Here is a 24,066-nt window from a genome sequence, read left to right on the forward strand (position 1 = left end):
GAGTGAGGACAGCCGGGCCCTTGCCGCCGGCACGGCTGCCATCGCCCAGTGCCTTGGAATGCGCCTCCATCTGGGGTGAAACCGCAGCCACGGGGGTGCTGACGGGTAACACCTCCCCCATGCGGGCCTTTGTCCGCAGCGCCACCGCCGGGCCGGGAGACCGGTGTCTTGCTGGGTCTTCCTCCAGGGATCCGGGGTGACCGCGGCTGCACTTGCGGACCCCAGGCAGATGCTTGCCGTTCCCCAAGGCTCACCCACTTCCCTCTGCTTTATTCACGAGATACAGTGACTTCAAAAGTCATTTTTAAAAAATCACCTGTCTAAAGAGCAGTCACGTGCTGTGTGCACAAACCTCACATAAGGTAATGCTGTGCCCCGGAAAGGAGTGGAAGAAGATTTGGCATTAATATCGCTAATGACAGTTTATTGTTTTGGTTTTCATTTTCAGTCGGCAGATAAGCTGATAGATAATCACAAACTCATAGTGTTGACATACTTTATTATAAATACATAATCTCACATTTTATGAGTGAATATCTCAAGTAAAGACACATTTTTAGAAATTTATGACTTCATAACCCATACTGAGTTACAGAATGACAGAATTCTATATCGTTCTTTTAAAAAAATTCACAAGCGTAGAGACATTGAGTATTCACAGCACTAAGAAGGGAAAGCAGTAAAAACTGGTCAGCCCTGGAAATGAAGCCTTGCGGCCCCGGCGGACAGCGGCCCCAGTCAGCCCTGCGCCTGCAGCCTGGCCCTGCAGCTCTCGCGCAGCCTGATGATGGTGGCCATGGACAAGCTCCCGGGCTCGGTGAATATTTTCTGGAAGAGAAACAATCCACGTAAGAAACCAGCTCAGCGGCACCCCCACCCGCGCCAGGTAAGGGCTTGCCAGCGGCGGGGGAGGGGCGCTTGTGCTGACCCTTGAATCCCGAGGGCCTGCGGTGGCTCTGAAACCAGCCTGACTGAGCCCTGGGGGAGCGGAGGGCCATGCCGTCACATCATCTATGCCTAACGATTTGATAATTTCGGCAGTTACGGCTGAGAAATTCATGGTTACAAACTAGGCCAAACGTAAGGCTAGCATTAGAAGGGTTTTTTGAAATTCCTCCACAGGTGCGTGCATGTTCAGCCGGTGCTGAGGTCAGGGTGGACTTTATGTTCTAACGGGCCACGTTCCTGAAAAGGGGAGCAGGCGCGTCCTCTGCTGGGTGCCGGGACGTGGGCATGGAGCTGCGTTCTTCCCGTGATGGTTGCGCTGAGCTCGTGCGAGGTCACTGCTTTTATTCTCCAGAACGTTCTAGATGTTCTTGCGCGGGACCGCAGAGAGCCCGGATGCACGAGCTGCGGTTCCTGTGCCGGCGTGCTTTGATGCAGAAACACTGTCCCAGGGCCACTTCCCCAATAACGTCCCTCCAAGGGGTGCATCCATGCTGCGGGACCATGCGCAGCAGTGTCGTGTCCCCGTGGGCAGACTGGCGGAGCCGGCCGGGCAGCCTCGTGCTTGTCCGCGCTTCCCTCCGGTGCTCTCTACACGCTAGCGCTTCCGGAGCACTTGGCGTGTGTGCACGCGCAGGTCCTCGGCTAGCGTCACACGTGGAGGCGAACCCACAGACTGGGGACTGCTGGGTGGGGTCGGGGCGTGGGTGACGGCCCCACAACCTGGGAGCGTACCAGAGACCCCCGAGCTGTCGTATGTGTTAAAGGGGGACCCTAGCTCATTCAACGGAAAACCCTGAGCCACCTCCAGTGCAGCCCTCTGACGTACGAGGGGCTTGCTGTGGGGGTACAGACAGGGTGGGCTAGGGTCCTGTCCATTCCTGGACACACCATCGCAGACTCGTTCCCAGACTCACGCCCCTGGCCTCTGCTGCTGGACTCTGCCCCTAACATTGGCACCAAAGGGCTCGCGGGGACAGAGAAGCCCTTCTGGGCGAGGCAGTCGGTCCCACGTGATGGGCTCCTCCCAATGAGTCGGCCACAGGCTTAGGTCCCGCGTTCCCCATCCGGGCCCTACCATTCAGCAGACGCTTGTAGCCCCTGGCGACTGGGGTCCCCAGCACTGCAGCCAGAGAGCAGGCCGCCCTCCCCTGAGCCCTGGGGCACAGGCCCCAGCTTCTCTCTGGCTGTGTCCAGGCTGCTCCCTAGGGCTGCCTCACTCCATGCGGCCAGAGGACACCAGTCGCGCACCTGCAACATCCTTGATTCTAGGGCAGTCCCGCCTGCAGAAGGCCGCCCGTCCGTCGTCGCCTGACAGCTGCCCGTGCCCCAAGCAGAGCTGGGGGCTTGCTACCTCCTGGGAGGCAGGCAGAACTCCCTGGCCACTGGCCTTCCTGGCACCCTCCGCCACCTCCCCCACACTTCCTCCTTCCCCACTTCCAGGTGGAAAAGGGGAAACCTAAAATTTGCCTCTCCCAGCCTCCGCGGCCTCCTCAGAAGGCCTGTCAGGCTTTTCAGCTCCTGCTTCATTCACTCAGCAGATCTGAATGGTCTACACGCCGGTATCGGGTCCAGGACCCGGTTGAGGGAGTTGCCCTTCAGGGTAGGACAACAGACCCGTGCGACCCTACTGGGGCCAAGGAGAGCCATCCGGAACCAGAGATGCCAGCAGCAGGGGAAGGGCTCCAACAGGATGGCAGATCGACGGGTTTGTGCTCCGACCCAGTGAACCTGGACTGGTCCCACGGGGGTCCCGGCCGCCCTGAAGCCCGTCATGGGGCTTGCAGCCCAGCAGGAGGGGCAGCTGTTGTGGAGCTCTGGGAGGACATGGGTCTGGGAGGGCTGAGGGGGCTAACGGGGCCGCGGAGCAGAGCCTGCCCCAGACACTCACCTGCATGAAGGTGTGGCACTCGGTCACAAAGCTCCCCCTGGTGATCTCCTTGAACCTCTCACAGATGTCCGCCACACTGGTCGCTTCCAAAATAAAGGCCTGGTGCTGCTTAATTAGGGTCAGGGCCACCCGGAAGATAATCTTGGAACCTTCGTTGAACAAACAGTCCCAGATTCGGAGCACTGTCTGCAGAGAAACAAACGGTGCATCATGCGGGGGCGGCCCACGCAGCCCTGGTCCCAGCAAGGCTCACGCCGCGCTCACCTCCATGGGCAGGATGTCCACAAACAGGCAGATGAACCAGCGCGACACAACCAGGGTCCACAGGACGCCGTGTCCATCCATCAGGGCCGCCACCGCCGGCAGCTTGGTCCTCACCAGCTCCCCCAGGACCTCCTGGTCTGTCTGCAGGCCCAGCATGGCGGGACTGTAGTAATCTGCCACACGGACGAGAGCAGAAACCCAGGCACTGCGTCCCTGGCCCCCTCTCCGCTGGGGGGGAAAGCAGAAGGTTCCAGGGAGCCTCCGCAGCAAGACGCCAGGAGCCCTGGGAGCGGCTCCCCCAGCGAGGCCCCAGCGTGCAGCAGCGAGAGTCTGCTGGTGGAAAGCAGGAGCCTGCACGCTGGGTCCATAGCAGCGGCACTCACACCCGCCAAAAGGCGGATGCAAGCCCATGTCTGCCTCCAGGGGAATGGACACCACTCAGCCTCAGGAAGGAGATCCTGACACCTGCTACATGGGCGAACCTCGAGGACGTTGTGCTCAGTGAACAAAATAAGCTGGACACAGAAGGACCGGTCACACGCGGTCCCTGGAGCCGACACATGCAGCCGGGGCCCGCCCCCCGCCCACCCAACTAAGGGAGGCCGTGGGGTAGAGGGGCAGGCCCGGGGCCACCTGAGCCTTGGGGACAGTGCAACAGTGAGCCCCTTCCTGGAGGCCAGAGAAGCTGTGGGTCCAGGCAGCCTCACAGAGGACGGGGGCTCTGGGCACAGATGTCTACACGTGGAGCCCTAAGGGCTTGTCGGCTCACAGAGTCAGTCCTACGTGCTGTCTGCACACTTGAGGGTCCAGGACATTACATTTCCCAGAATTCTAGAAGGAGCCAAACGTCCCCACCCCTCTAACTACAGAAGGACAGGTAGTGTGAGGTCTACAGTCTGTCCTATTCATTCCCAAGGAGAACCGATGGCTTAATTTGGAGAAATTCCTTAGTGGGGTTAGTGGCTTGGGGGCCCCAGGCCATAGGAGCACAGAAAGCACAACCCACTAAGTTGACTTCTGCCGTCCAAGGGCCTGGGCAGCTCAAAAAGAACCACACCTCCCACAGCGAGTCTTCTTGGAAGGCACGTTTGTCTTGCCAAAGAACTTTTTAGCTCGTTAACGCAACACGTTATAATGAATTTTAATGCTTAGTTTTTGCTATTAAAATTCAGAAAGTGGTCTATATAATAGAAATAAATAGGACAGTTTCTGGTCCTGCTGCCCCTCCACACTCTGGCCATTCACCATAGCGAAGGGACGAGATGTTAATTAACCAGCCCGGCGGAAACAGGATCCCCACGAACACTGACATGATACCGTGGTCACGTTGCTGATTTTCAAAGAGTCAGCATGCAGTAGGCCACATTTAATACTAAAGGACCCTGGAAATGATTTGATAAAAGCCAATTCGGTTATAAAATCCAGGGATTCTCAGTTTTTCCTGCTCATATCCTCATTTTGCATCTGTCTCCTCCTCTTAAGCTGAGCAACATCCTGGCCCACCCGGGCAGATGAGGGCAGAGAGTCTCTGTTGTCCCTTCAGAGTGTCCTGCACTCGACCCAGTTCTCTGAGTGATGTTGCCAAGGGAGCCGGGGTTAAGCCCTGGACGGGTAAGAGGGTTTGCTGAGCTCCGAGCACAGTGGCCTCATTCCCGGCCCCAGAGAGGCTTACAGCGACTTCCGAAAATAGACCCGTTGAACTTGTACCCAGACTGCCACGGGCCCAGGCCAGTCACCAGGGCAGGAGCGCCAAGACCCACCCTCCTCCCCGCATCCTGCCCTGACGTGAAGGCAGACGGATCCCGTGCCTCTGGCCCATCTGAGCAGAGGAGCCAGCGTTCAGCTGAGCGCGGAACGGAGGAACCTCCTATGTAGCTCTGAACGGGGCCTCGCGTCAGGCTCTCCTGGGGACGGCATGCTTTTGCAAACAGCCTCATGGCCATGTCAGCACATCGGAGGGCTGAGCCGGGCTGGGGGGCAGGGTGGCGGTGGGGCCCATAGATGGAGAAAGGGCCGTGTGACTACTGCTGAGTAGTAAGCGGCCAAGCTGGGATTCAGGCCTACGTAATCGAATTCCAAAACTGATGCTCTTCGGCCAGCCTGCAGGCAGGGGTACAGGCCATGAGGTGCAGCCCACAGGTGGGATGACCCTCCAGGGCATGTTCATCCACAGGACTCAGGACTCAGGCCGGCCCCTCTGCTCCCCAGGACCCCTGAGCCTCCCCGAAGCGCTGCCTGGGTCCCTCACCTGGACCCCTCACCTGGACCACCTGGCTTGAGCTGGGCTACGAACAACCTGTTTCCCTGTGTTTGGAGGGGAAACTGGTCACACCAGCTTCTCAGGACGCCAGCATATGCATTCACTGGCGCTGGCTCGTGACTCGCTGCGCTATCCCACGACGGTGCTCCCCCTGTTCCTGAGGTCGGACGGCGCCGTCAGCACCAGGGAGCTGCAGGCCCAGGAGGCCTCTTCCTGTCCCTTCCTCCTCCTGCCGAATGCCTGGGTTTGAGTGGGGACGACCCGGAAGGGGCCACCTGGCGTCCCCATGGCTGGTGTGAGCTGCCAGGTCTGCACGTGCAGGGCCAAGTTGAGTGCGTACGGGCATTGCATGCTGATGTTCCAGAACACGACTCTGAACCTGGGGTGTCACCGGCCCAGGGCGGTGGCCAGTGCTGGCCGTGCTGAGGCTCTGCCATCTGCTTCATAGGCCTCAGCCCGCTCCTTGCTCGCCGGAGACCCTGGCCAGCCACGCAGGCCGCCTCCGCTGCAAAATGATGGATTTTCTATGGAGCTGCTTCTGCTGAGTTTTAGGAATCCTTGACGTGTTAGTTACATGATCACAGACACCTTCCCCAAAACTGCAGCTTCTCTTTTTACTTTGCTTACGATCTCATGTCAAAATCAGTTTTTCATTTTAACGTAATTAAAATTATCAATCACATCTTTCATAGAATTTCGTTCAAGATCTTCCTCCATACTCAGCAATCGTGAAACCACTGTACATCTTATTTTCTCGGGTCCAAGTTTTGCTTTTTTTTTTTTTTAAGATTTTATTTATTCGACAGAGAGACAGCGAGAGCAGGAGCACAAGCAGGGGGAGTGGGAGAGGGAGAAGCTGGCTTCCCGCTGAGCAGGGAGCCCGATGTGGGGCTCGATCCCAGGGCCCCGGGGTCATGACCTGAGCCGAAGGCAGACGCTTAACGACTGAGCGACCCGGGCACCCCAAGTTTTGCTTTTTCACCTACGTCTTGAATTCATCTGGAATAGAACTAAGGGTCTAACTTTGTTTCCTTCCACGCAGAGCTGTCCCAGAAGGAGGCTGTAGACGGCCTGTCTCTTCCCCATTAACTGACCTATCTCCCGTACCAGTTCCCACAGACTTATGGAGGAGCAGACTGATTTCTGGGCTCCACGCTGTGCTGTCCATCCCTAACCGACACCACACTGTTCCCACAATCACAGCATCAGGACGCATCCCCAGGATTCTTTCCAGCCTGCGTGGCTTCACTCTGCCCTCGAGTATCTCAGTTAAGCCCTCCCTGCATCCGGGAGAACCCCTAGCTCGTCAAGATCCCAGCTGCTGCTGGCTGGGCGAGCGTGGCTGTGTGTGCACGCATGGCCGCGGGGAGGTGCCGGCCCGTATCGAACTGATGGGTGTTTCTTCCTCTGTTTTCTCCAACACTGATAAAGAAATGACCCGTTCCTCTGAGGTTTGACGCGACCCTGCGTGTCTGCCCACGGGTCATCTCAGACATTCTGGGTTCCCTCAGATCAGCTTTGTTAGGCGGTATTTTCCTCAGTTTTCCATCTGGCCACTTCATTTTATTCATATTCTCTTGAAGTTCTTAAAAGTCTACAGATTTCCAAATTACAGCACCCTTTCCATTTCTGAATACTTTACCCGCTTTTTCTGTCAGTCCTGCCTGTTCTGTCAGTTTTTCCAAAGAACCTGCTTTCGTCTCTGCTCATCTTTCCGACTGCTTATGCTCCGTGGTGCTGGGCCTCACCGTGTCGTCTGTGTGTCTCTGCGTGTGTGAGCACGAGCCCCGTGAACCCGCGTAGCCGCCTCCGGGGAGAAGGGGACCGGGCAGCACTGGCTGAGGTTCTAGTCTACGCTCCGCGCCCCTCAGCTTCTCGCGGGAGGACCTGGCAGCGCATCTCTCTGTGTAACACAGAAAGAAAGAAGTCAAAGCAGGACACTGGCGCTGGGACCACCCGGCCTATGCACAGGCCGACGAGCAGCGCCTCCCGTCCCCTTCCGTCCTGGCGATTTTGTTTACTGGTTTTGAATTGAGGCCTGTTTGTACTGCAGCTGGGTTCAACAGCACCTCGTGATGATAGGAAATGACATTTTATGGGCTAAAAAGGGTCAGTCTGGAGCCCCTCTGGTTCTCCAAGTCGCGCTTACCGCCCCGACACCTGTCCTCCCCGTCGGTGACGCGCTGTGCGTGGTGCCAGGGCCTCTCACGCTCCCCTCACGGATGTTCCCAAGCCCCCAGAGCAACACTGGGACCCGGCAGGTTGGCGGCAGGTCTTTGCAGACAAGAACTGAATTGATCCGGGATAGAAACTCTCCTTGTAATTCAGTCCCTGGACGCGGCTCCGTCCCCCCTTCGTCCTGCCCCGGCTTCCTCGCCATTCCCGCGCCCACCGCTCAGGCCCCCGCAGCGGAGCTGGGACGCCGAGTGCTCACGCCTTCCTCGAAGGCGGCCCGTGCAGGTGGGCCACTGGGGTGGGTGCTGCGCCCTCACGGATGGCGGCCCGGAGCCTGAGGCGGCCCCGTCCAGATGCTTCCCTTCTGTCACGGTGCCACTCCAGTGCACGCTTCCGTGAGACACGTGCCAAGGTCTGACAGCCATGGGGTCGAGGCCTCAGGTGTCCTCATCTGTAAGGTGGGTTCAGCAGCTGGGCCGTGCGTCTCGGCTCTTCTGGAGCCGACCCATGCTGTGTGCCGCGGGGCAGAAACCACGGTGCACGCCCCCACGGAGCCGGCACGGGGCTGCTGGGGCCGCAGCCAGCTCTCCTGGGTGACGCGGGGCGGCCCCAGCCCGACTCCGGGGGCATGCCCATCCGCGCCCCAGGCCGGGCGTGAGGCTGTGAGTGGTCGTCACTCCGTCCCCTCTGGAGGGCCCAGGTCTTCCCCAAGCAATCTCCATCTACGCTGTGCGTCACCAAAACCAGTGGTTATTAGCCAATAAACTGACGATTAACTTGTAATTCATTTTAAAACAGTTAGTATTTGTTAATAAAAAGAAAAGTAAAAACGTGTGAAAAGAATAATTTTACCTCAATTAACAGTACCAGTGGACGATTACTCTTGGAACGATTCCCAAACTCGAGAGCAAGTGTGTGCACGGAGCCAAGTGGCCCTCCCTCAGATTCTGGGACCAGCGGGCCCCGCACTGAGGTCCCATGAGTCTCCCCACGACGGTTCAGGCTGGGGACTGGGGCCGAGCCCCCGACACAGAAAGTCCAAGCTCTAAGACACAGCACGAAGAAAATGCCACCAGGGCCAGAACTGCCAGGCTGCTCAGCTGGAGCCCATCACCCTAAATCCTTCTCTTCCCTTTAACTCCCATTCCGTCCTGATGAAATCCCTCCTCCTCAGCTGAGCCACCGTGAGGGCGGCAGAGACGGGACGGGGAAGGCCCGCGGCAGGAACGGTCCACATACCCGGCAGTATTCTTCCCACGAGAGCATCTAACAGCCAGAAGGACTCTTCCTCACTCTTCGTTATGAGGATCAGATATCCCGCTATGAAGTTCATTCCCTGAAGTGAGAAAATGAGTTTTAAGCCGCCTCAAGATTCTGCAGACCTCGGGCTGCTCCCCACAAACTGCATTTCCCTCGCTCTCCCCCAAAATCCGCACCATCCAGGGGTGGCCTTTCAGTGACGCACTCGGCACGAAGAGGGGGAAACACAACAGGGTGTGAGGAAGCTCTCGGGGCTCAGCCTGGAAACCTACAGACTCTCCTCCCGCCTTCAGCCTCACGATGAGACACAACACACAACCAGTTCCTACAACAGTCTGACGGCACAACTGCATCAGGAAACCAGACCCGTGGCCGAACTTCACCAAAACCACGAGGAACGTGGCCTCTGACACGGCGGGTGTGGACAGATTCTGGATGCAGACGGAGGGGGAAATTCATGGTGCATGCGAGCTACAGGCGCGGGGCTCACCCACCGCGGGGGAGCGTCTGCATGCGCCTTCTCCGTCCTCCCTGTCCTTCTCTAGTGCGTCTGTTTCCTAAGCTGCGTGTGTCCTCCTCTGGTAACAGGGGCACAGCCAGCAAGACGAATCTGGACACGCAGACACCGCGCAGGGAGAGGCCACGGGACGAGGGAGGCACACGCCAGGGACCGCCAGAGGCCACCGGAGGCCGGGGGCCTGGAGCAGACCCTCCCGCGGGCCGCTGAGGGCCCCCGCCTGCGACCGAGACCGAACAGACTCCTGGTGTCACCCTCGTGCCTGCGCACCTCGTCCTGCGGCCCGCGTGCAGTCTCACAAATACACACCCGAGCTTTGGCGTCGCGCCAAGCTTAAAGCTGTATGGGTTGTTTTTTTAATGCTGTTTTTAAAAGCTGCAAGAGGGGTGCCCGGGTGGCTCAGTCGTTAAGCGACCGCCTTCGGCTCAGGTCATGATCCTGGAGTCCCGGGATCGAGTCCCGCATCGGGCTCCCTGCTCGGCTGGGAGTCTGCTTCTCCCTCTGCTCCTCCCCCATTTGTGCTCTCTCTGTCAAATAAATAAAATCTTTAAAAAAAAAAAAAAAGCTGCAAGAACAGTAACCGGAATATGTAAAGGCGGTTTCTGGACCATGCGGCCTCCTCAGCTCCTCCAGGCCAGTCCTCGTCCAGGACCCTAAGTTATGGCGGCAACAGAAGCCCAGCCCCGCCTCCTCTGCTGTGGCACGGCCCGCGGGTACCAGAGCAACCTCGAACAGCCCGGCGCAGTGGTCAGCGAACAGCGCTCTCTGGTAGGCACCGCTGCCGCCGGTCTCTGCAGAAGGACCTGCCCCCTCCCATCTCTGCAGCCGCTGCCCTCGCCCCCACCCCCACCCCCACCCCCACCGAGTTCCTGGAGCCTCGCCCACAACGGTCGGATGCAAACTTCCCATCCGTGAATCCCGCCATCCCCAGGAAACTGTAGAAGCCGGAGCTCGGGAAGCGGGAAGCCACTCCCACCGTGGGCCACAGGCAGAAGGTGCGGTGCCGACACACGGAGAGTGCGTGCATGGGCCGCTCACACGCCCCGACAGCACAGGCCCACACGGGAAGGCCCATGTGTCCCACGCAGGCACGCAGAGAGCACTTGGGCCCTTGTCACTTTCCCTCCCCCACGCCCCAGGCAGAGTGACGTCTGGGAGGAACGAGGAATGATTCGTCCACACGTGACGTGCTGCTTCGTGCAGCAAACCCACACAAGGTGACAAAAATCGACAGGTAATGAGGCTTGCTGTTATCTGCAATCGCAGGAAGATCTGACTTCCAGAAATGATGTGGAAGGAACTCCCCGCCACATCGCGTGTGCACGCACACACACACGCACAGGCGTGCACATGCAAACACACATACATGCATATACACACGCACATGCACACACTATACACACGTACATGCACAGACATGCACACGCACAAGCAGGCATGCACATGCACGCAGACATGCATGCACACAGACATGCACACGCACAAGCAGACATGCACATGCACGCACACATACATGCATATACGCACGCACATGCACACACTATACACACGTATGTGCATAGACATGCACACGCACACACAGACATGCACGCACACATACATGCATATACGCACGCACATGCACACACTATACACACGTACGTGCAGACATGCACACGCACACACAGACATGCACGCACACATACATGCATATACGCACGCACACGCACACACTATACACACGCATGTGCAGACATACACACGCACGGACATACGCACGCACACATACATGCATACACGCACATACACACTATACACACGTATGTGCAGACATGCACGTGCACAAGCAGACATGCACACACGTACAGACATGCGTGCACACATACATGCACGCACACTCTCTGCACTGAGGCCAGGAGGTGCTGGTCACTCATTCCAGTAATTACAGCCCTGCTCACACAAGTGAGTCCTGTCTGCTTCCCAGCCTCACCCCTCCCTACGGTCTGGCACCAAAAGAAATACTGTACTGCTTCTCTACCTGGGAAACATTTCAACGTCACAGCCCTGCGTCTGGGGCTCATGAACGGGACTGAACACTTAGCCTTCACCAGGAGAACGTCCCTGCTATAAACTGCGGGCGCATCACGCTCACCTTCCCCACTGGCGTGTGCTGACTTCCTGGAACTTACCTGGCAATAGCCCACACCTTGGTTGTGGCGCCCATAGGCCAGCAGCACATTGTACAGTGTCTTTTGTAAGCAGGGATCTGCACTCTTCCGGAATTTAATGTTATCTGGGAAGGTCCTGTTCATATCTGCAGGGAAATTCACGACACAGAATTATCCAGACGGTGGAGACGGAAGACTGGCCTATGATGTACAAAGTAGTCCTTGTGTCTACCCCCGACGAGGCCTAAAACCCCTCCTGGCAACCCTGGCCGCCCTCCACGGGCAACAGGGCCATGGTAACAGGAGTCAGGATGGAAGACAAAGGTGTTGGCGGGGTCTCCTGCCCTGTCCAGCTACAGTCCCGGTGCCCCAGCGGCCCCAACAGCACATTCTCTCCAAGGTCGCTTCTCCCGCCACATGGCCCCCGCCTCTCCTCAAGGTCCTCGGCCCTGCACCCCATCTGCACCACCGCCCCCAATGTCCCCCCCTTGGCCAGGGAGGGCGCTCAACTCTAGGACCCCAGGCCACAGGTGAACTCTTGTTCACAGCACTGGAAAATCTTTCCAATTCTGAAGATAGAAAACACACTGAGAATCCCCTTCAGACACCCTGGTCCACCTTCTGCACCAGCGCCTACAGGCCAGGCCCCACGCGGACCCGACACCTGGCTCATACGTGTTAGCCTGCAGACGGAGGAAGGAAGGAGGGTTTGTGTGTCTTCTGAACCCACTGACCTCACTTAGATGAGATTTGTGGTGTGTTTGCTGCCGCGCTAGGTGTGATCACCAGAACGGACTGGGGCACGCGGGACCCTCAGCTCCCCGCCCGCCATCGGGCGAGGCGCCTATGGGTCGGCCTCTGCTCGCACCTGCGTCCCCACCATGGGACAGTGCTTCTGTTCCTACCTACGGCGCCCACGCTGAACCTCTGCTTACCGGAGAACAGACCTGAGCTGAACAGTAAGCTTTACTGCCTCAAAGCACGTTATTTTTCATTGTATGTTTGTTTACAAGGAAGTTTTTTTCCTGGAATTCTAAACATTCCAGAGGAGAAAATTAGTGTTTTCTACGAATTCAGACTCTGGAGTGACCAGCTGTGCTCATTCTTATACACTATTCTTTATGAGGAGTTTTCCACATGTTTTGAAACTTTTCTCTGGGAACAGCCCCTCCTCTCCCCACTGTGGAAGGAGGTGTGGACAGGGACGTTCAGGCTGTGCTCACACGCAGCATGGCTCCACCCTCTGTCCCTATAAAGTGATTTCTCCAGGTCCCTCAAAAAACCAGACTTCGGGGCGCCTGGGTGGCTCAGTTGGTTAAGCGACTGCCTTCGGCTCAGGTCATGATCCTGGAGTCCCGGGATCGAGTCCTGCATCGGGCTCCCTGCTCGGCAGGGAGTCTGCTTCTCCCTCTGACCCTCCCCCCTCTCATGTGCTCTCTCTCATTCTCTCTCTTTCAAATAAATAAATAAAATCTTTTTAAAAAAAAAAAACAAAACAGACTTTGAACAACCACGTGACCCAGCAGTCCCACTGCGGGCACGTCCCCAGAAGAACCGAAAGCAGGGTCTCTAAGAAATCTCTGGACACCGGTTCCTCACAGCAGACTCTCACAGGCAGGAGTCAACCGGGGTGCCCATCACTGGCAGAAGAGAGACCTTGGACGGAGTCTGTCCTGACAGCCAAATGGTGCTCAGCCCTAAAAAGCAAGGAGACCCTGACACACGCAACAATGTCGACCACGCTGAGCCAAGTGAGCCAGACACAAAAGCACAAATTCTGCATGATGTCCCTTACCTGAGACAGAGGAGGAGGCCGCCTCGGGGGCGGGGAAGTCGTTGGTGTTTAAGGGGGACAGAGTTTCAGTTTGGAAAGATGGAACAATAAATTCTGTTACGTATATTTTACCACAATAAAAAATTGTTATCCAAAAATGCCGGCACTGAACAGAACCTCTAAATTCACTTTTCAAATGAATAGCAACATTCTGTTTTATCTGATATGCGTGGCCTCCCTTGGACCCCAGGCCTCCCCCAACCTGAGGCAGCCCGGCGGCCCCTCCTCCCCCGGGTTCCGGTGCTGGGGCTGCCTCGAGGGCCGAGGGACCCCCTTCCTTAGGCTGGGGACACACCTCAATCTCACTCCACCATGGAGCCCCACCTCTCAGCACATTCAAGTAATTGGGTTTTAAAGAATTATTTTGTGGGGCGCCTGGGTGGCTCAGTTGGTTAAGCCTCTGCCTTCAGCTCAGGTCATGATCCCAGAGTCCTGGGATCAAACCCCAAGTCGGGCTCTCTGCTCTGCGGGGATCCTGCTTCTCCCTCTGCCCCTGAGGCTCCCCCCACTCATGTGTGCATGCTCTCTCTCTCAAATAAAATCTTTTTAAATTTTTTAAAAAAATAAAAATAGGGGCGCCTGGGTGGCCCAGATGGTTAAGTGTCTGCCTTCGGCTCAGGTCATAATCCCAGGGTCCTGGGATCGAGCCCCGCATCGGGCTCCTGGCTCGGGAGGGAGCCGGCTTCTCCCTCTCCTTCTGCCTCTCCCCCTCCTCATGCCCTCTCTCTATATATATATGTATCTCAAATGAATAAATAAAATCTTTAAAAAAAAAATAAAGTATTTTGTGTTTAAGTTTGTATTTCTCAAAAACAAAACCATAAAGGCAGACACTTCCTCAAAATCTAATTATTCAGTTTAGGTTAAATATTTGTTTGGGCACTTTGGACATTTACGAGCTGGTGAGCCTATGTGGCCACTGAGAAAATCTGGGGATCCATCAGCACCCCAAATGACAACGGGAGTTTGACGCCGAGGCGGGCAGCCGTGGTGTGCAGCGTCAGGACATGCGGGTCACCGTGTCTGTAAGCCCAAGGGCGCTGTCATCAGCACAAATCCCTCACAGGGATTACCCTCCGCGCCCTGACCGCTGGCTCAGCAGCCTGCTCACCCGCCTCGGGTTCTCCACGGAAGAAACCTGGTCCTTCCCTCACCCACGTCCATCCTGGCCGGCTGAAGCAATTAAAAGCACTGTTCTCCCCTCATGAATGCTTAAGCTTTGGTTTTCCTTTAAGAAAAATAAAATTTCAACTTAAAAACAGCAGGTGCCTCTTGAACAATGTGCATTTCCTCTTCAGCATTACAATTCCGGGGAGCTGCCCGGGCGGCTCACCTGTCCTGATGGCCTCCTCCAGCCTGTCGTTCCGCTCTCCCTGGAGGAGTCGGTGGTAATAGCCGGGGTTCCGGTCCATCTGGGCCTGGGCTCCACTCACCCCCATCCAGACGCGGGCCCGGTGCTCGAGGGGAACGCCCTTCCGGATATAGCGCTTCACTGAAACGGAGAGAAGGGGCTGCTTCAGAAAGACAGACACGCGTTGCCTGGGCTCAGAGGCCTTTGGGCCGAGGACACTGACTTCCATGCTTGCAGCTCACTCCTCCCCACGTCCGACAGGAGAAGACCGGTACACACACACATGCCGGACGCCGCGGGCTGGGCCCCAAGCTCCGGGTCAGGGCCCCACAGGCCAGGATCCACACACAGGAGGAGACACCAGGAAAGCTGGAGGGAGAGAGGCCACACTGAGTGAAGGGACAGAGGCAGGAAGAGGCCCTTGCTGGTCGGGGAGCAGTGAGGGTCTGAGGGACAGCTGTGGGCAGGGACAGCAGCTCAGATGCATGGTCCAGCCCTGGGGTGACCGGGAAACAGGGGACCGAGGTCAGATGGGGTTCGGGAAAGCTCTCTGCGGTCGCACAGAGGACGAGCGTGAGCCAGAGACCGGGAGGAGGCCCAGCAGGTTTCGGGGCTGGGGTCTGGGTGGCCCCTCTGCCTGGGGGCTTCAGCGGCAGGTCACTGTCCTATTCTACACCTGATCTGTGTAAGTGGAGAACTACTTTGGGAGAAATATTTTTATTGATAATAAATATGTGAAAAAGTAATCATTAATTTTCTAATGACCATAGAAACATATAGGGAAAGAAGCCAAAAACCATGAACTACCTCAATGAATCACTAATTTCCCAGGCAGCTGGGAAAGATTTGTGAGACTAACATTCAAATGAATTACAGTAAGCCTGGGGCGCCACATTATGCTTTTAATGACCTTAATTTAACCCTCAAAACAGCTCATTTTCAAAGGAAATATTCAAAGCATTGTTGTTTTCCTTCCATGTTATATTTAAGTACCACTCTTAAAAAAGAAATGCACTTTAAAAATATATAAAATAAAAAGAAATTACTTCAAGAAAAAATAAAAAGTCATACAACGAAAGAAGAGCCACAATCTGCTATAAGAAGAAAAACATCTGAGGCACCAGCGGCATTTAACAGAAAAACGTTACAGGGCTAGCGCGGGTAACAGTCAAGAAAAGCACCAGGGCCAAAGCACTATGTGCTCAAACCGCAGGCGAACCCACGACCGAGGAGCGCCCTGCGTGGAGCTCCAGGAAGCGGGCAGGCGGGGCCTCGGAGCGGACGGACAGACTGACGCCGCTCAGTGCAAGCCAAAGGAAACCAGAAACCCTCTTGGCCAGCGTGGCGGCCTCCGTGCCGGGTATTGTTGCCGCGCAGGTTCGGGAAGAGCAGAAGTTCGTGTGGTTCTCCCCGCGCCGAGCACTTTCTACTGAAGGAGCCACCATGATGCGGGGGGGGGCGGGGGCGGAGCCGGTGGGGACCCCAGAAGGGAAGGACACACATGCCAACAACAAACTGAAACTCTAAAACCGATCTATAAATTCAACCGGATTCTGAAAGTCCAGGGGAAAGGCAACGGAACTGAAGGAACCAAAACTGGCTTGGGGTGAAGCTGGAGTCACTACCTGAGCTCAAGGTAACCCGACGCTGTGGTGCCAGTGAAACACCCAGGCCCGGGGATGTAAGGGGAAATCCAGAACCCGCCCCACACGAGCGGATCAACTGCTTTCTGACAAAGTTGCAAAGGAAGCCCACGTAGGCACACGGTCTTCCGCGCAAAGAAGGCAGCTGGCGGGAGCCCCCAAGTGCACGGCCGGTGGGCAAGACTGAAGTTTCTTGCCCGTTAAACACAGTCACTGTACGACCCTGCACCCCCAGTCCTGGGCATTTACAACACTGGCCTGATGCCTCCCGCACGCCCTCCCGCTGACGCACGCACACAAACCCCGTGGTCGCCCGAGACTGGAATGTTCCTCAGCGATCAGACAGACCCAAGATCGGGGACACGGCTGCGAAGCAGTGCGAGGCGGAAGGAGCCAGCCGGGAAGGCCAGGGGCCGCGGGGGGTCACGGGGGGCCACGGGGGGCCGCTCCCGCACCGTCCTCAGAGGCCCCAGCCCGCCATGCGGGGAGGGACCAGGCAGCAGGAGGGGACAGTTTTCAGTCTCGCTCGAAGTGACCCCGGGCTCCGTGTGTTTGTCTAAACTCACAGAAGTGTCAACAGGTAAGGGTGAATTTCCCTGCAAATTAAAAATTTTTTAAATAGGGGCGCCTGGGTGGCTCAGTCGTTGAGCAGCTGCCTTCGGCTCAGGTCATGATCCCAGGGTCCTGGGATGGAGTCCCGCATCGGGCTCCCTGCTCCACGGGAAGCCTGCTTCTCCCTCTCCCACTTCCCCTGCTTGCGTTCCCTCTCTCGCTGTGTCTCTCTCTGTCAAATAAATAAATTAAATCTTAAAAAAAAAAAAATTTTTTTTAAATAGAAAAAAAAAGGCAAATGCAAAATGCCTAAACCCCTCCCTGGAGTCGGACACTGGGCTCCCCTGGGACCCGCCAGCCCAGCCGGAAGGGGCGGCCAGGCCAGGAGGCCAAGGTGGCTGAGCTGTTGCAACAGTTTCCAAGGACAAAGGCTTCTGCTACTTTTGTTGTTTGTTCTCTGGAGTTACAATGTTTCTTCAGAAGAGAATAAAACTAGCTTACCTGTCCCCAGAGACTGACCTTCCCTGACCTCAGGGAATGCGGGGGGGTGGGGGGGGCTCTTAAAAGAAGGTGAAACAAATCCCTGTGTGTCTTGGTATTTGCCTTTGAAAGTCTGTTTTTGCAACTTAATTCTAACTTAAATGGTGCTGATACTCTAAGCCACTAGGAAGGAGACTGGCGCCAGCGTGGGCGGGAGCAGAAAGATGGTTGGCCAAGGCCGGGCTGAGTCTGCCCAACTGCGGTTGCCTAGGTGGAGGGAGAAGAAAGAAGCCGTAGATGGGCAAGACTGAAGTTTCTTGCCCGTTGGGAGGCAACGTTGAAGGGCAAGGGTTCATTTCTTGCCGTACGACCCTGCACCCTCAGTCCTGGGCATTTACAACGCTGGCCTGACGCCTCCCGCGGATATTTGCTACAGACGAAAAGAAAAAAGAGAAGGACAAAGCAGACCTTCGTCACGTCCACAAATGGGAGTCAAACCGAAGTCTGGGCTGCCCTCTGCAGATAGGCTGACACCGAGATCCAGAGGTCCCTGTGTTACTGGTGACCGAAGGTCGGCGTCTAGATGAAAGTCCTCCACAACAGAGCACCACACGGCAGGATGAAGAAAACAAGACTCGGTCCCAAGACGGGACCAAAGGGGGGCCGTGCAGGTGTGGCTGGAAGCAGGTGCGGCTTTCTGGCTGGTCCCACCGAGCCACGGCCACCGCCGCCGGATGCCACGTGCCCGACTACACTGCGGTCAGCCTGGAGCTGGTGGGAGAACTGGATTCTCACGTTGGAATGACTCGTGCACTCCTGTTCATGCCTGACAGCCACTCCAGACTCCCCAACCATCATGCCAAGCGCCAGCCGCGACACCCAGCGTCACAGAACCGTGTGAGCCCACATGCCTCTCACAGACTGATCTGTGCCCCCGCTTCCTGAAGACGGCAGGCCGCGAGCCCCCCTTGACTGCCCGGCCCCAGGCTGCAGGCTCATCAGGAGTCAAACATTCCTGCTTCCAAACCCACTATGCCGCTTATACTGGTTACATGAGTCAAAGAAATACTAAAGCAAAAAAGAAGTAGTTCAATAAAACCATCTTAAATTCTTAAAGTTGACAGATACCAGTGCTCAAAAAAAACAGAAGCAAAAACAAGACAAAACATTTGAGCCAAAATAAGAGAACTAAAAAGACGGGAAGGACGAGCATCTGGAAGGTTCTGCATCTGGCTGCTCTCAGTCCTGCTCAACCTGGAGAGAACAGATGCTGGAAAACAGACACGGGACACGGAGTGTGGCTTCGGTAGGCGGTGCAGACCGTCAATCAGTGGGCTCACCTCGTTCAAAGGGAAGGACGGGACACACTGGAACCAAACGATAAAACCAAAGGTAGGGAGATGAAGGCGCGTTTGTGTTTCACGTAAAAACACAGGCTTATGCACACACACACCTGACAGGGACCGTGCTTTCCCTGACCGCTGGTCAGCAGTCCGGAGTTAGCCCCGGCGGGCAGGAGGCCTTCTCCTGCATTAAGGCAAACTCCCGAGCGGTGGGGGCAGCTGCATTTGCACGTGTGTGCACGTGCGTGTGCTCACCCTGCTCCGGCGGAGACACAGGGTGGTCCCGACGATCGCCTCTGCCTCACATACGGGTCTGGACCAGGAGAGGAACTCCGGCTCACTCTACATCTTTCAATGTGATTAACATGTTTTACCACGTACATAAGCTACGTTTACTTTATACGCTTCTATTTTTTTTAAGAACAAAAGACCAGTCAACTTTTAAGAATAAATGAAAAGGGAAACAAAAGCAGATATGCTGGTGGAAACACAGTAACACTGGGGTGACGCAGGGATGGCCATTAGTGATCCCTGGAGGAGGCACACAGTGCGCTGGCCTCCAGGATCCACAGGGCAACATGGCACAAGCCTGAGCCCCTCCCAGCCCCCACCCCCAAACCTCCTGGAACGAGGCCAGCTTACCTGAGTGCTTACCAAACCCTCCCCCATCAGTAACAGCCCCGAGGAGGGGCCCCAGCAGGGGAGAGGCATGTTGGTGGGGGGCCCAGTGTCGAGCAAGAGCCTTCCTCCTCCACGAGTGCTGTCCCCCAAAATCAACCTGCCTCCACCAACCCTCCTGTTCAACTGGGCTATGCACTGGGACCACCTGGGCCCTGTTCACTAACCCCTTTACAAGCAAAAATTGATCTTGTCACCCCCTTGCTTATAAACCCTGACAAATCTGCAGGGTCATGTGATGGAACCCTGGTTCCAAGTCCAGCACGCCCTCATTCCATCCCCAGTGCTGGTCACACGGCTCTGTCCCTGCAGCTGCCCTCTGGCCTCACCCCTTCTCTGTCATTCATGTCCTATTTCCGAAAGTCCTTTATCTTAACTCCTAGAAGCACACACCTACCAACGCCCTCAGCCCCCACCCGCAGGTTCCACCAGCCCTTTATCCACAGCCTGGGGAACACGGAAGGCAAACACTTCATTCATTCATTCAACAAATACTGAAGGAATTACAGAGACCAACCCCCGCTGCAGGGAGGGGGCTTGATTCCAGCAGGAATGCAGCAAACCAGATAGGCACCAGTTACACAGCCAGAAGGCAACAGAAGCAGGACGGACCGGGCAGGACTGTGTGGGTGTAACAGGAAGGACCTGCCATCCCAGACAGGAGCTTGGGAGGGCCTCCTGGAGGCGGCATCCCAGGCAAAACCTGGAGGAGGGGAGAAGCCCAGAGTGAGGCAGGCGCAGGCCCGGTGGTCCGTGGGGGCAGGGAGGCGGCAGCAGCTGGAGTGAGGTGGGCTTTGACCCTGAGGGAAGCCGGGAGGGAGGGCTTAACTCCGGGTATGGGACAAGGGAGAACCTTGCTCACTCCTGAGAGCAGGAAAGCGGTTTTCTTGCCAGATACCCCAGACCCCAGATCTGGTCCCCTGTTTGGAAGGAAGGCCGGGGTCCCCATCTCAAAGCGGGGGAAGGGTCTCCTGCGCTTTACTAGAGCAGGTTCTAGCGAGTTCGAAGCCTTGCGCGGCCAGCTGAGGGCTCAGGGAACCCGGGCCTCTCCTCGCGCGTCTGTTTCCAACTCACCTGTCCCACTCCTCTGAACACGACTACTCCCCTTCAGAAGTTTAGACCATTTTATGGCTCTTCTAGTGAGTATCACCAGGTAGGTGGAAAAAAACTCTTCATAAGCTGCATAATCGAAGTCTTCGGGCCTTTCAAACCCGTACGGATCAATCCTACAACCCAAGAATACAAAGAACCTGTAAGCCCCAAATAAAGTTTCGCGCGCACGTGCGCCCCGCGGCCCTGCCCAGGGTCCCCGCGGGGACGAGGCCGCGAGCGCTCGTGGAGCCAGGGCCGAGCGCAGCGGGGGACTCCGGCCCCGCACCCACGCGCACCCACAACCCCAGGTCCCCATCCCGCACCCCAGGCTGGGCGAGGCGCGCCCCCGCCCCCACGCGCCCACCTGGGGACCCGGTCCCGGGCGCTCCCCGCGGACTCCATTACGGGAGGGTGGGGTGGGGGCGCCCGGAGGCGCAGGAACCGTGGGGTCCACGCCTACGGGCCAAGGCCACCTCCCGGGACCGGAGCGCGTGTCCTTCCGCCGGGCCGCGGGCGCGGGAGGCGGGGCGGGGGGCGGAGCTCCAGGGATGAGCAGGGGGCGGGGCGGCGAGGGAGGGGCGGAGGCGGGGCTGCAGCTGCACCTGCTCCCGTGGCCCCAGCGGAGGGCGGTGTCCGGAGCTGCTGGAGCCGGGAGCGTGGGAGGGGTTAGGCCTGGAGGGAGGGGTGCGGGATGGGAGGCTGGGGCGAGATCGGGGCGGAGGGGGGACCCGGGGGCGGGGGGGGATGCGGGGGGGGGCAGCTGGGGGCAGGATGCGGCGTGTGGGGTGAACCCGGGGGCGGGATAGGGTAGGTGGGGGGTGGGAGGGCGTCCGGACGCGAGATGGGGTTTGTGGGGGCCCCCGGGAGCGGGATGGGGTGTGGGGGGCACCCTGGGGGAGGGATGGGGTGTTGGGGGGCCACACTGGGGGAGGGATGGGGTGCTTGGCGGGGACCTGAGTGTGGGATGGGATGTGGGGGGCCACACTGGGGGAGGGATGGGGTGCTTGGCGGGGACCTGGATGTGGATGGCGTGCATGCCACCCACCCCCAAGCTGGGTGGGTCTTCAGGAATCTCCCTCACTCCCTTTAGGCCTTCTGGGCTTTGAGCAAAGGTGGGAGATAAATCCAGTTTGGATTTCTCTGAGATACCTTCAAACCTCAGGGCGGGGCAGGTCCAAAGCTCAAAGTTCTGACCTATGACCCATATTTTTATTTTCTTTTATGCAGAAAAAGAGCAAGTCTTATTTTTTACCTGCTCTTTTTCAGGCTACAGTTGCGATCTGAGAACAGCGTATTAATGAGATCGTAATCTCTGCACCCACCTAGGGACCTGCCCCATTCCTTCCTGTGTCCCCACAGCAGACTGGGGAGAGGGGCCCTGGGTTCCAGCCCTGCCCTAACTCCCTGGGAGCCAGGCCTGGGAAAATCTCTGGTTGGCTGGGGAGTACAATGCACTACCCTGTAGGATTGCCCCCTGGGGTGACGTGGGGTTAATAGCTCAGATTTTAAATAAAATCTTAAAAAAAAAAAAGAAATGTGGTAAGAAAGGGAGGGGGTTTAAGATACTTTCGTAGGGTGCCTGGGTGACTCAGTTGGTCAAGCGTCTGCCTTCGGCTCAGGTCATGATCCCGAGGTCGTGGGATCGAGTCCTGAGTCAGGCTCCCCGCTCAGCGGGGAGTCTGCTTCTCCTTCTCCCTCTGCTGCTCCCCGTGCTCATGCTCTCTCTCTCTGTCTCAAATAAATAAAATCTTAAAAAAAAAAAAAGGAAGAAACCTTTGTAGCCTCAGCCCTCCTCATCCCAAGAGTCCTTTTTGAAAAAATGGGCTCGAACAGAAAGACACCTTCTCTGTGTGCAGGAGCCCAGTGCACCAGTGAACAGCCTCGTCTGACGACCTGACTTTCTTGGTCGCCCCACGCGTTTTCTCGTGGGAAGTGCCTCCGGGCCATGTCTAGACGTGGTGAAGACGTGACAGCCCCCACTGCAAGTCTACCCAGGTGTCGGTGGGCCTGCAGGCACCCGATGTGTTTCAGGGGTGGTCCATCCCGGAGAGGACCTGGAGAGGGAATTGTGGAATACACCCTACCCCCAGCTGGAGACATCTGTCCAGATGTTCTCATGCTTCTCAGGACCCAGGAAGACTGCAGGAAATTTAGCGCTCTACTGAACCTAACCTCAGAGACCAGTTCTGCCAACAGTCCTAGTTCCAGGGAAAGCCTTCAAGCTCAGCTGAGTTCACCGCGTTTTGCTTTTTTTTTTTTTTTTAAAGATTTTATTTATTCACTTGAGACACAGAGATACAGAGAGAGAGAGAGAGAGCATGAGCAGTGGGAGAGGCAGAGGGAGAGGAAGAAGCAGACTCCCCGCCGAGTCAGGAGCCCGATGTGGGACCCGATCCCAGGACCCCGGGATCATGACCTGAGCCGAAGGCAGACGCTTAACCATCTGAGCCACCCAGGTGCCCCCACCGCGTTTTGCTTTTGAAAGACAGTGTCCCTTCTTCCAAAGAAGGGCCTCTAGTCCATGCTCTGACCTCCTTGGGACACTCTCAACAAGGGTCCTTTCTTTGCAAACTTAGGTCCACAGATCGGGCGACTTATCCTCACAGCACCTGCTGGATCTTACGGAACAGGACAAGCACCCAGCCCCTCGCCCACCCCGGCCCTCCTGTCTTTGCTGCTTCCTTTCATTGGTAGGTTGCTACCAGTCAAAGCAAATGACTCCCTGAATCCCCTCCCATTCTGAGTCTTCTTTGGGGCCAAACCCCATTTCCTACTCCTGTCACCATCTTTACTGGCGAGCTGACACTCCTGCCCCCCATTTCTCTTGTACTCAGCACCTTGTGCCCCCAAACCACCCCAGCTTCCAGCCCGCCCAGCCATCCTGGGACGCTCCTTGTTCCCTTCCCTGTAAGTTCTGCTCCTCTCCTGATGGGGATCAGGATCCAGTCTCACTCCCTGCCACACACTTTCTCACAACTGCCTTGAAGAGCAGCGTGGGCCTTCACTCTGATGGCCCAGTGGACACCCAGACCAGGGGACGTGTGCCTTGGACATGAGCAGGATGGCGGTACCTGACCAAGGGGACAGCAAGCATTCCATGTGGGGGCACATTAGGTGAGACAAGGAGGGGGCCCCAGGTGGCAAGGACGGCCAGCAGCCAGAGGGCCTGGGGTTTAGGGCTGCTGACCACTGGGCCCAGCGTCTGCCCGAGCCCCCCCCGCCCAGGAGGCAGCTGGATGCCTGTGTCACCCCCCACGCCGAGGGCTCTGAGTTCCCCGGGCACCTTCACTGGCCAGAGCCCCTCTGCTCAAAGCTGACAGCCACAGTTGTCCAGGACACGAAATCCAGCACCCCACGGGCCAGCCCCCTCCCAGTGCCCCTGGGAAGGCTGAAGCTCCTGGGGGTCGTGACCAGCCCTCCAGTGAGAAGAGGGGGACCCCCAGCCCGGTGTCGGGCGCCACCCCACGGTGCCTCTTCCTGCAGGAGCCCAGGCTCTCGGGGCCTGATTGTAGAAGCTGCCACCGTTTAGAAGTCAGGAAGGGCGTCCGAGAGCTTTAGCTGTGGGATGCCGTCGCCTGGACCAGTCACGGCCGCCGCGGTGACGGAGGGCAGAGGGAGCAGCACCTGAGCCCGC

The 24,066-nt window shown here is 57.2% G+C and overlaps 1 protein-coding gene across 1 annotated transcript; it reads right to left on the reverse strand.

Moving 5' to 3' along the window:
* Positions 1-407: 407 nt before the first annotated feature.
* Positions 408-20,939, reverse strand: GRTP1 (growth hormone regulated TBC protein 1). Its single transcript, XM_081815240.1, has 8 exons — positions 20,797-20,939; positions 20,415-20,566; positions 14,627-14,785; positions 11,481-11,605; positions 8,775-8,871; positions 3,101-3,273; positions 2,837-3,022; positions 408-828 (listed from the first exon to the last, which is right to left on the reverse strand). Exons 1-8 carry the CDS (start codon positions 20,832-20,834, stop codon positions 739-741), a joined length of 1,020 nt encoding a protein of 339 aa, XP_081671366.1. The 5' UTR covers positions 20,835-20,939; the 3' UTR covers positions 408-738.
* Positions 20,940-24,066: the final 3,127 nt, after the last annotated feature.

The sequence above is a fragment of the Leptonychotes weddellii genome, chromosome 3 (assembly GCF_054177405.1).
Source record: "Leptonychotes weddellii isolate Sample4059 chromosome 3, ASM5417740v2, whole genome shotgun sequence".
NCBI classification, from domain to species: domain Eukaryota; kingdom Metazoa; phylum Chordata; class Mammalia; order Carnivora; family Phocidae; genus Leptonychotes; species Leptonychotes weddellii.